The 12,738-nt window shown below is 39.8% G+C and overlaps 1 protein-coding gene across 1 annotated transcript; it reads left to right on the top strand.

Moving 5' to 3' along the window:
* The first annotated feature begins 2,670 nt into the window (after window positions 1-2,670).
* On the top strand, window positions 2,671-12,216 carry rhag (Rh associated glycoprotein). Its single transcript, XM_040017808.1, has 10 exons — window positions 2,671-2,944; window positions 8,479-8,662; window positions 8,905-9,055; window positions 9,189-9,336; window positions 9,536-9,708; window positions 9,809-9,946; window positions 10,055-10,176; window positions 10,312-10,385; window positions 10,500-10,573; window positions 10,966-12,216. Exons 1-10 carry the CDS (start codon window positions 2,755-2,757, stop codon window positions 11,038-11,040), a joined length of 1,329 nt encoding a protein of 442 aa, XP_039873742.1. The 5' UTR covers window positions 2,671-2,754; the 3' UTR covers window positions 11,041-12,216.
* The last annotated feature ends 522 nt before the right edge of the window (window positions 12,217-12,738 follow it).

The raw sequence follows: 12,738 nt of genomic DNA on the forward strand, positions 1-12,738 counted from the left end.
AACTTTAGCTTGTATGGCCGCTCATAAAATGGACCACAAAACCCCCCTATATTTTTTCAAATTTACCAAATAGCTCACTATGCCTCTCCCCACTTAAACAGCTTTGTTAGAAAGCCAGAGTTAAATTCTACATCGAACACCAATGGAATATTTAGTCAGTGCAAGCAGAGCAGTCTCAGCAGTGCGGCAGTGTTTCTGATATCTATCAAAGTGATTTCCCAAAGGGTCAGGGTTAAAAAAAAAAAACGCTCACTGCTCTCAGTTCTAAAAGAAGTAGAAATGTGTTGCTGGCAGTGGTTTTCTGCTAGTTCATAAAGCTCCTGGCACAGTTGGAGGGCCTCTGGCCTCAGGTAATTTGGTGAAGAGTCTCAGATTGTCACCACACTCTCAGTGGGAGCCACTTAAAGGATCAGCGCCTGCGGCTCAATCTGAACCACTGTAAGCTTGGATGGTTTGTAGTGGGAAAGCAAGCACAGGGCATTTATGCTGTATGTAAGAGTGACTAAACAGCTGATGGTAAAGCACTGAAAAACCCTGCTACCCTGACAAAGAAGCATTATAATTTTTAAGATTGTTTTGTTTTTGCTCTTGTTAAAAGAACTAGAAGGTTCATGAAGGACACTGAGTCAGACACACTCATAAACTCTCATAAACAACATATTATTCTAACCATAACGCATTGTATTGACGAACAGTTAAATGACTATTTTAAATCTTTGGTGGGAATAAGAAAAATCCTCCAAACAGCATAAAGATGAAAGACTATATTTTCATAGTTAAATACTTGTAGAACACTTTAATAAACACACCAATGCTCCTCTGTATATCAGAGACAGATTTTTACTCTCTACTGCGTTAGTTTACCTGGAGGTTTAATTATCTTGGAATGCTTTGGTTATCAAATATGAACATGTACACACTGGTCACATTGTTAGGGACAACTGTTCAACTGCTTGTGAACCCAAATTTCTAATCGACCTGCTGAAGTTCAAACTAAGCATCAGAATGAGAAAAAACACGATTAAAGTGACTTTGAACGAGATATAGTTGTTTCAAAAATTGCCGATCTACCATCTCCAGTGAGCAGTTGGAGATCAAGGGAGGATTCTCCCTTGATCATATCTGAATGCACAACATGTTCAACCTCGAAGCAGACTGGCTACAGCTGCAGAAGGCACCACTCTTGTAAGGTAAGAACAGGAAGCTGATGGGATAATTTGCATAAACGCAATAATATTGGAAAACAGAAGATTGGAAAAGCACCAACTGAGCATTATTTAAACACCACAGCTATCTGAGTATTGTTTTCCGTCCACATCCAACCCTTTATCACCCCAGTGTACCCATCCTCTGATGTCTGCTTCAAGTAGGATAACACAAAATGTCACAAATCATTTTAAACTGGTTTCTTGAAGATGATGGTGAGTTTATTGAACTCAAATGGCCTCCACAGCCACCAGCTCCAACTCAGTACTAGCAAAGTATTTAACAAAGTGGTTGGTGAGTGCATGTGAGATACTTGTCGGATGCTTGAGACATCCGCTTGAAGACGCTTGAACTCCTTGGTTGAGTATTTAATAAGCAGTTAATGTCATTGTATGTTGATATTAATAAGTGCTTGTCTTCAATGCTGAGATATTTATATCATAACACCTGTTTTTTGCGTTGAAAATTGGTACGTGTCTTTTGATATACCAACCTCAACATCTCGGGAGAAGTCACTTACAACAGAACAAGCTGCTGTTAACCAACACGTTGATACACATTCATATGTGTTTACAACTACATTAGAGAGCACAATAAAGTGCTCACTAAATGTTTACACACTGCTAAATGGGGAGGGGTGGAAAACAAAGTGTTCCTGGCTCTAATCTAATCTCATCTAATCTAATTTAGAGAAAATGTGGGACAGCTAAGTCACAAAATTTAGTGTTATTAATAACACGATGTTACACAAGTTCAGTCATTGTAGATGTTTTCTTGTATTAAATTAAAGGAATTGTACAATTTGATTTTCCACGTGATTACCACTTGTTATGTAGTTTATTTTAGTGACACTTTGAGGGTGTTACCAAAGCGTAGATGATTACAAATAAATTACTACAAATCCACCACAACCTTTTCTTTCTACACATTTTGTGACAATACTTCTGTATCTTTTGTATTTGTATCATTGTATCTGAAAATGCAGGTGCATCAGTAAAAACACAACAAAGAAAAAAAAATAAAATAAAATAAAATACAATGTTGTTTAACAGGAGAAAAAAGAGGAACAAAGGAGTAACAGTTTGAAAGCTGTTACATATTAGCAGATGTAAATAATTAGTATCCCCTTCTATAAAAGCATGTCTTATTTGCACATTAGATTTGCATTTTCTGCTGCTGTATTTCAAGACATAAAATGATGAGTGCAAAGTTAAGTAAACAAACATGCAGTAAGTTTGACAGTGCAAAATGAGTGGGAAGGAGCAGTCATTGAGTCTTTTCATGTCCGCTCATTGGCTGGGTGTCGTTACGTTTGTGTTTTGTTTTGCCCCCTCCGGCATCCACAGAGGAAACCCATCCCTCGTGAGCAAAGTGCACGACGGAGGGGGTGCTCACCACCGAGGCCCTGGTCTTCTGCCTTGTCATTGGTCACGGCAAAACCTACATCAGTTTAAAACCAGACACCACTTTCTTCACACAGCACAACCCCCTAAAAAGAGAGCTGAGGAGGGAGAGGCTGCGCGAGAGATAAGCAGAGTTGGTCTCAGGATGCCTGCATATGCCACCAACATGAGGACAAAGTTCCCCATCATAGCCTTGATTTTGGAGATTATCACCATCATCCTATTTGCGGTTTTTGTCGTCTATGATGATGGGGAACATGGACACGGACACCATGACTCACACGACACCCACAATAACACTGACCATAAATTGGAGCCTATGGACCTCTACCCCAGTAAGTCTACCTGGAGCCGCATGATTGCTTGCTTGCTTGGTCAACATTTTATTTATAAATAGATTTTTTAAAATTTTTATGAATGTTATATCTGTTATATCACAGTGTTAAGACTGCATCTAAAAAAAAATTTAGACTAAAAGCAGAAAATATTAGTCACACTGAAATTTTACAGAAAACAAGATGACAAAAATGTTGCTTGTTTCTCATAAAAATAGCAAAGTAAACAAAATTTCCACATTTCTTTTTACTTTCTTTTTCTTGAATAAAATAAATTCTATTTTAGGGGTCATAAATTGGAGGTTGTTTCCAGCACAGGTCAACTAAATGCAATAAAAGGAGTCATGGGGTTGAATTCTCATCTGTCACAAGGTCTAATCAAACACATGCAGCTGAGAAGACAAGTGAATCCTGTTGGGAAAGGGGGAGGTCACATGTGATTTCATTACTGTGTCCAAAAAAAGGCTCATAAAGGACAGTCAGGTGGAAGCTGGAGGTTTTGTGCTGCATTTAAATTGATATTTTTCAAGTTATCCTGCAGTAGCTTTAGCATTTTTTGTGGGCTCTGAGCGGTTTCTACAGTTTAGCGGCTTCTTTGCAGCTTGTGCACTTATCTGCATTCAGATAGCTGCTGTTTTCTGCGGCTCACGATTGGGTGGGGCGGTTGTGACACCCAAGAGATTAGCTCAGCATTGAAGCTGACCGTATCTTCTGCTTCACATGGGATGTTTAAGTCACATACGTTGACTATCAAGAAATAAATTCTGAAGTAAAGATCACATTTAAGGCTAGACTCTGCTGTGAACTCTGCTGTGTCTTTTCTGCACAAAACTTATGTTATCTTTGTAACACTCTATTAATTCCCAGTTAGTCATAAAGGAGTAAAAAAATATGCAGTGATTTATCTTCAAAAGTTCAGAAGGGATACTTGTTTTTGGAATAACAGGCCCAGAGCTAAAACTTTTGCAAAATTTAAATTATGCTTGATAATCTAAAACCATTAGCATTTAAACTGGGACTGTGCAATGTTAGAAAGCATGAGGCTTGGGGTTGCATGCTGAAAGAGATCCATTATCTCACACATCCCAGACTTCTGCAATTACAAGCTCAAAGGACAACAAATAAGCAGTTAAAATATGCAATTTGCAGAAGTAAAATTGTGGTCATCTGGTATGAAAAAATACCTCAAAAATGTTGTAATTATGACTTTTTGTCTTTCATTTCTTCTTAAAGAGTGATTAATATGCTAAATTAAACATTAAAGTAAAGGAAGACTTTGACTTAATACTTTGTAAAATGAAATAATTATTCATCTTTTTTATGCATGGCTTGAAAAAAAAAAAGCTGCACAGTTGCACCTGAGGTGTCTCTCGCTTGTCTTGGTTCAGCCAGTTCTTCAGAGGATTCGCGTTACCTAACATCTAGGCGTGGTGCCAGTCACTGTGGCTGCTTTCCAGTTTTATCTCATCCCCGTCCCCCATCTACTGTTCTACAAAGAGAGCAATTCTGACTCACCCAGCTGAGAAACAGAGAGGGGTAAAAGTGCAAGTTCAGGGGCAAAAAGATTTTCTTGAAAACAGCTTCATGCAGATAAGCTTAGTCAGATGTCTACACATCAGCTTGCAGGTGCAGATGTCTTCAAAATGCTGATTGTTACTGCTAATTAAGACTGAAAGGGAAAGATGTGACTCTCTTTTGGTGTTTGGTTTTGATGTTGAACTGTCAGAACCTGGAGCGTTTTTATTATAATAGAGCACACAGTAATCAGATGTTGAGCTATCAGGGCTTTTAAGCACATATACAGATTCCTGACTAAAGCAGATGTGAGTGGGTTTGTATGTTTCCCAAATACCCAAGGATGTGTTAGAAATTTGCTGACATTCTATATGCAGAAACAGTTTGTGGAAATAGATGTGGATGAATTTAATCTCCCCCATTATCGCCATTTGAAAGCTGCTGCTTGCAAAATAATGTCCTCTGATGTAAATGGCGCATGGGAGCCTGACGCTTTAAACAGCTTTAACGCACCTACGTCTGAGTTTGGGCTTTTTCATCTAGGGGATAAAATCAAAATGTTGAGATTGAGTTCACATTCAACCCCTATTTTTACTTTTCAAAATGCTAAATCATAATAAATACTTCAAACTTTTAACATAAATGTCTATATGAAGCAGATGATACTTTTATAGTATAATACAAGGTCACAGCTAGGAAAGGCTGATCTTGCCTTAGCACAAAGACTGGAAACAACTAATCTAACTCTTTTACAAGTCAACAAAAATCTCCAAAGTTTAATGTTTAAGACATTTTATGTAAGCGTAAAAACAACATGTTGTCAGACTGTTTCTTGGCAGCGTATAGTAACATCCTGCAGCCTTTGCCATTTGTCTGATAAACTACTGAAAACTTTGTGGTAATAACACTTCATCCATTAAACAGATGAGATGTAACATGTAAAAAAAAGAATTTTAGAGGCTTAAACTCGCAGATCATTTTTGCTTTTCTTTAGAGAGTTCAAAGTTGGTCTTCTCCATTTTCAGTCTTTGTGCTAAGCTAAGCGAAAAGGCTCCTTTATATATTACACATGAACACAGCGGAACCACAGACTGTATATAAAAGATGGGCACACTCACATTGTTTCTGGTCTCATTATGTTGAAGCTGTAATTTTAGCATTTTGGCTAAATGCTAATAGAGACAACAACTAGAGAAAACTGTCTGTAGCTCTTTTTCTAGAGACAGACTAGACTATAGTTGGATGCAAAAATAGAGTTCTAAACTATCAGCTAAACTTCATAACCTTGGTTAGCAAGTTGCATTCGTAATTTATACAGAAGCATAGTGCAGACATAGTAGACAGGTAGCTGCTAACTGGTGTTGAGAGACGAATGTGCAATACCACACAACAGGCTTTTCAAAGCTACCAACACCAAAAGCATGGTCAAGAGGTCTAGTCCAGTGATGCTAATTAGCCTCGTGAAGCTTAGCAGACAGCCATTCACTGTCCAGCTGTTTATATCAGCACATCAGGCAGTTAGAATAGCCACACCCCTAAATAAACTCACCCACTCTCTTCTATCCATACACCAAAACGTTATTTGTACCATGCTGTAAGCATGTTTACTTTCACTGTGAAGTTCAACATTTTAAAACTAAACTAGCTTTCAGATTCTGCCACCAGTGGCCAGCAGAGGAACTGCAGGGTTTTTTTTGCACTTGTTTTAAGTAATTTAAGTACTCATAACTAACTAAGAACAAACAAACTGAGAAACAGCTGTAAAAGTATTCTTTAAGGCTGCAACACAGTGTGTCCTGTCTAGACAATAACAGACACATTATGTGCTCATTATGAACTAAGGAAATGAGTCTATTGTTTCCCAGCCTACACATACATACAGCTTGATATATTTTCCACGTGTGAAGCTCATCATAGCGAGCTTAAAGCCTTAAGGGAAACAGAAGTCTCCCTTCCTGCCATGATGGTGACTCAAATCCCCCAAAAATGTATTTGGCCTTAATCCAGACTCATCTATCCTCACTTATCAAAAAATTATATACATATATATATATATATATATATAGATATATAGCTGCAACCACAAAGTACCTGCAGAGGGTCAGGCAAGTCCTGAGGAGTCAGCTGAATGGTAAGAACAAGATCCGGGCCATCAACACGTACGCCCTGCCCGTGATCAGGTACCCTGCTGGGGTAATAGGCTGGCCAAAGGAGGAGATAGAAGCCACTGACATAAAGACAAGAAAGCTCCTTACCATGCATGGAGGGTTTCACCCCAAGTCCAGCACCCTGAGGCTGTACGCTAAGCGGAAGGAAGGGGGCCGGGGACTGGTGAGTGTCAGCACCACAGTCCAGGATGAGACAACGAACATCCAAGAATACATTGGGAAGATGGCCCCAACTGACCGAGTGCTCAGTGAATACCTCAGGCAGCAGAAACCCAAGAAAGAGGAGGGAGACGAGGAACCATCATGGAAGGACAGGCCCCTGCACGGTATGTACCACCGGCAGATAGAGGAGGTGGCTGATATCCAGAAATCCTACCAGTGGCTGGACAAAGCTGGACTGAAAGACAGCACAGAGGCACTAATCATGGCAGCACAAGAACAAGCTCTGAGTACAAGATCCATAGAGGCTGGGGTCTATCACACCAGACAAGACCCCAGGTGCAGGCTGTGTAAAGATGCCCCAGAGACAATCCAGCACATAACAGCAGGGTGCAAGATGCTAGCAGGCAAGGCATACATGGAACGCCATAACCAAGTGGCCGGCATAGTGTACAGAAACATCTGTGCCGAGTATAACCTGGAAGTCCCGAGGTCAAAATGGGAGATGCCCCCAAGGGTGGTGGAGAATGACCGAGCTAAGATCCCGTGGGACTTCCAGATACAAACGGACAAAATGGTGGTGGCTAACCAACCGGACATAGTGGTGGTAGACAAACAGAAGAAGACGGCCGTAGTGATCGATGTAGCGGTTCCGAAAGACAGCAATATCAGGAAGAAGGAACACGAGAAGCTGGAGAAATACCAAGGGCTCAGAGAAGAGCTCGAGAGGATGTGGAGGGTGAAGGTAACGGTGGTCCCCGTGGTAATCGGAGCACTAGGTGCGGTGACCCCCAACTAGCGAGTGGGTCCAGCAGATCCCGGGAATAACATCGGAGATCTCTGTCCAGAAGAGCGCAGTCCTGGGAACAGCTAAGATACTGCGCAGGGGCGTGCTGGGTGTTTTTTATATATATATATATATATATATATTATATATATATATATGTATATTAGATATATATACATATATATATGTATAGATATATATATATATATATATATATATATATATATATAGATATATATATATATACATATATATACATATATATATATATATATATATATGTATATATATGTATATAATGTATATATATATTATATATGTATATATGTATATATATCTATATATATATATATATATATATGATGTGTGTGTGTGTGTGTGTGTGTGTGTGTGTGTGTGTGTGTAATCAAACAGGGGATATAAGATGAGCAAACTCCAAACCCTGCTGCCTTTTTCAGTCTAACGGCTGACAAAAAGAGATAAGAGTGCACAAAGCATCCCCTCCCTTTGAGACATCTTAAGTTTAGACTTATTAAGATCATATGCACTTAATAGAAAAGCACAAGGCCATAACCCCAACAGGGACAGTGGGGGTATTTTCTCAGCATGCCATTCATAGTGTGATTGAATTGCTTTTCCACCTGACAGGTCACAGCTGACAATGAGGCCACTGTGGACAGAAATGAATCCTGAGAAGTCCAGCTACTTCTCAATAAGTCATTTAAACCACAAAGTTAAAAAAAAAAAAACAAAACATACCACTGTGAGCAGCAGGGTCGCAGCAAATACTTTACTTTGAACTGAATAAGTGTTTCATTCAATTCAATTATAAGACCACATTCAACTGAGGTTAAAGTGGGACTAGCTAACACAGCATTAACTGACCTCCCTTCTCATGTCCCCAGTGTTTCAGGACGTCCACGTCATGATCTTCATCGGCTTCGGGTTCCTGATGACATTTCTCAAGAGATACGGGTTCAGCAGCGTGGGCATCAACTTGCTCCTGGCTGCCTTCGGCCTGCAGTGGGGCCTCCTCATGCAGGGCATCTGGCACCTGGAAGGGGGCAAGATTAAAGTCAGCATTTTGAAGTATGGCTTTCTTCGCTGCACATATCGCTTTTCAAAAACAACTGCTATAAGAAAAATGCACATGGCTGGCTGTAGGTTTGGGGTTGCTGTCATGATGCAAGTCCCTAAGACTTGCACAGCCTTCTACATCATTACCAAGTACATGCTAAATAAAGCCAATTCCTGCACATGAGAAGCTCTAATAGATCACAGATGATGTCTGTTGATGTTTTTTCTAATAACTTTTGTTCCCACTCCTGCAGAATAATCAATGCAGATTTCAGCACAGCTACGGTCCTGATTTCATTTGGCGCCGTTCTGGGTAAAACCAGCCCTGTGCAGCTCCTCATCATGACCATACTGGAGATCACCATCTTTTCCGTCAATGAGCATCTGGTGGTTGCTATCATGGAAGTGAGTTCATAGTAGCAAGTGCATGTGTGTCCATGAACTGAGCAAAAAAACATAAATCCCCACATAACAACCATGAATATTCACTGTTTTATCAAACACTACTGTGGGTCTATCATGTCTTTCTCTTCAACAGGCTAGTGATGTTGGAGCATCTATGGTCATCCATGCTTACGGAGCCTACTTTGGCTTGGCAGTGGCTCGAGTACTTTACAGACCAGGTTTAAGAAATGGACATGAGAACGATGGATCTGTTTATCACTCTGATATGTTTGCTATGATCGGTAAGAGAGCACTGAAACTAATTCTGTGATCATATATTAAAATGTGTTTACAGAGATAGTTTTCCCTTCTTTCCCGTGACTTTCCCTCCCTGGTGCATCACTGGCCTCCAATGGAAGTCAGACTTATGCCATCTAGTGGACACAGACAGCTGTGCAGCATGGACCTTGACATTTCCGTTTTTAACATCCTCTTCTACAGGAACCATCTTCTTGTGGATGTTCTGGCCCAGCTTTAACTCAGCCATCGCTGAACCACCGTTGAGCTACACTCAGCTCACTGCAGTGATCAACACCTACCTCTCCCTGGCCGCCTGCGTGCTCTCTGCCTATGCCATCTCCAGCCTGGTGGAGCACAAAGGAAAACTGGACATGGTCCGGCAACTTTACTCTAATAGTTATGACAGCGACAGTTCACAGAGTTAAAAGCAGAAATTCAGTCATACAGTTGTCTTTATGTCTTTCTACTGCACAGGTGCACATTCAGAACGCCACCTTGGCTGGTGGTGTTGCAGTGGGAACATGTGCTGACATGAGCATCGGGCCATTTGGAGCCATGCTGATTGGGCTCGTAGCTGGCATTATCTCCACCCTGGGATTCAAATACCTAAATGTGAGTCAAAAGAAAGACAACTGGTACAACCTGGTACAGGCTGAATCTGAATTAGCAATGTGTACTTTTGTTGGTGACTAAAAATCCCCTGTCATTCCTTCTCTGCAGCCTATACTGGCATCCAACCTGGGTATCCAGGATACCTGCGGTGTCCACAATCTGCATGGCTTGCCTGGCATCCTGGGTGGGCTGGCTGGAATTGTGGCTGCAGCTTTGGGGAAAAAAGACGGGTAATAGTCACCTCACACACTAAAAATCTCACCACAATATTATAATAACCCATATATACACACACATAAAAGCAATATGGCTTTGACACGATTTACTTCATTTAAAAGTCACTTCTTCTCATCCTGTCTCCTTAGTGCTAGCGCTACCATGCAAGCTGCTGCCTTGGGTTCATCCCTCGGGTTCGCTTTGGTTGGGGGTACTATTACAGGTGGGCAGAGGAGATTAATAAAACCATAAATGTTACACCCAACGGCCAAATTGCTCAATGGAAAGACATTGAGGTTTAGAAAAGGGTGATCAAACATTCATTTTCTTCTTTAAGGTCTAATAATGAAGTTGCCTTTCTGGGGACAACCTCCAGACCAGAACTGCTTCGATGACTCTATTTACTGGGAGGTAAGAAATCCCATTCCTCATAAATATTATCTTCAGGTCTCTGACTGTCTGGTGCGAGTGGCAGAAGGCAGATTTGTTTATTCAAGTTATTAACTCAGATAGACGTGGTTCATATATCAGTATAAGTAGAGAAAAAGAGCAAGTGAGCACATCCAGGCACAAAAACTACACATACCTGACAAACACCGTGTTTTAATAATTGAAGTATTAAATTAGAGCCAAATAATAATCAGTCAATCAGTATATCATTAGATACAGATTTTAATTCACAGAAACACATTGTGCATATCATGCATGTCCATAAATGCATTGTGCATTTGTTTGAACTGTATTTTGCTTGCCTGGTGACCATTTATGCCACAGACAAATAATTTGCATTGCTCGTTTTCCAGGTTCCTAATGAGGAGGAAGAGAACGAGGAGAGCCTGGCTCACGGAGATCAATCAAAGCACAAAGCAGATGTTTAAACAATTGCCCACGATTCTGCCTTAGCTATAAATGAAGACGTTTTTTTAAAAAGTCACAGTTCAGCTCCACCACAAGACCAAATATCAGTTTGTTGATGCAGGATTCGCTTAAACATGGTGCTTATTCCATTTCTGAACTGCGAACCACGCACAGAGTTATTTTCATCATAGTAAAGTTTGATTTTGTATTGGAAAGAGCACTTAAACATTTCCGCATAAAAGCTAAAAAATATATATATATATGCATGATAAAAAATTTAAATTTGGTTAAAACTTCAGGGATTTTTTTTTTTTACACTTTGATTTATATTCACGAACCGCTCCACAGCTTCACTGCTGACACACTTGTATAAGCTCTTTTTTTTTTATTTTCATTTTATATCATAAAAAAACATAAAAGCATGTTTACTATATGATTACAGTGTGTATTTTTCTTATACATTATATTTTTCTGTAGAAGCTCGAGCAGAAAAACTGCACTTTGACCTCACTGGAGCCCAGTCCTCATGTGAGAGGTCAAGTCAGGCATTGTAAAAACCAGCAGTGTGGCTCTGACGTGTGCAGGGACAGCCGTATGATATTACTGCAACTAATAAACCCTCCTAGCATTTTCTATCTTTCTGAGCACAGCTGTAGAAAAGTTGATTGGCTGTCACTGGGTGAGCTGGGGTTTGTTTTTCACTCTGTTTTCTGTTCAGAGCAAATGTATTCCTACATGTACATACAGTTTAGATCTTAGACATGGACATGGTCGGTTTTATCAAAGCTTTAAACATAGCAACTGGTACTGAATATTTTTCAGATATTATTCAAACAGTATAAAAGGAAGCTACCTACCGATATGAAGTGCCACGATGGCAACAAACAAGCTGTCATACCATAGATAGTATCATAATATCCACCAGTTTTCTTTCCTCTATTGCTGTGAAATTTGTGCACTGTGCACTCCCTCAATCTAGATTTTGAACAGCATGACGGCAAAGCACTGCAGGACAGGTTAAAACACGGGACTGAGCGCTAGATAAAACTGACTTAATGATTTTCTTGTTTTTTCTCAAATGATCTATGATGCTCACACTAAGATGCATCATGATTTTGTATTTTTATACAGCTGACATGACCTCTTATTTGTATGGTATACTATTATTGTCATAATAAACATGTTTTTGTACAGTTTTTGTGGTTATTTTAAAGCATGTTTCAATTATTTCAAGTTCTCAGTTTAACTAAAGAAATGTTATGGGAGGATTTTTTTGTTTTGTTTTGTTTTTTGTCTTGGATTTTTGCCCTCCTCTGTATAAGCAATGAGAGACAGAGCATAATTTTAATTCTACACAATATAACCGAGTTAAATGATTACCAGAATGACATCAGTGCATAATCTGACTCTTCGATGGGTGCATGGCTCAATTATAACTGCAATTTCTCTGTTTCTTATTGATTTCTTTGATGGATCGCCATGAAATTTTGTTCAGACATCCATCACTCATCACTGGACCTGCAATACACACAATATACTTGAGCTCTGCAGAGCCCACTACATGAGCTGAATTATCCGTATTAGAGACAACTAAACAAACAAACATCTGAAAATAAATGCATGGAAATTTTTATTAGGGGTCACCAAAGCAGATCATCTGCCTCAATCTCACCTTATCCATAGTACCTTCCTCTGTCACACAAACCCTCTACATGTGT

This window comes from Simochromis diagramma, unplaced genomic scaffold (assembly GCF_900408965.1).
Source record: "Simochromis diagramma unplaced genomic scaffold, fSimDia1.1 OVJJ01000802.1, whole genome shotgun sequence".
Lineage (NCBI taxonomy): Eukaryota > Metazoa > Chordata > Actinopteri > Cichliformes > Cichlidae > Simochromis > Simochromis diagramma.

Coding starts and splice junctions, on each gene's coding strand:
- rhag (XM_040017808.1), top strand. CDS start 2,755: ATGCCTGCATATGCCACCAACATGAGGACAAAGTTCCCCATCATAGCC. Junction 9,056..9,188: donor TGGTGGTTGCTATCATGGAA/GTGAGTTCATAG, acceptor TCTCTTCAACAG/GCTAGTGATGTTGGAGCATC. Junction 10,386..10,499: donor GGTTGGGGGTACTATTACAG/GTGGGCAGAGGA, acceptor TTCTTCTTTAAG/GTCTAATAATGAAGTTGCCT.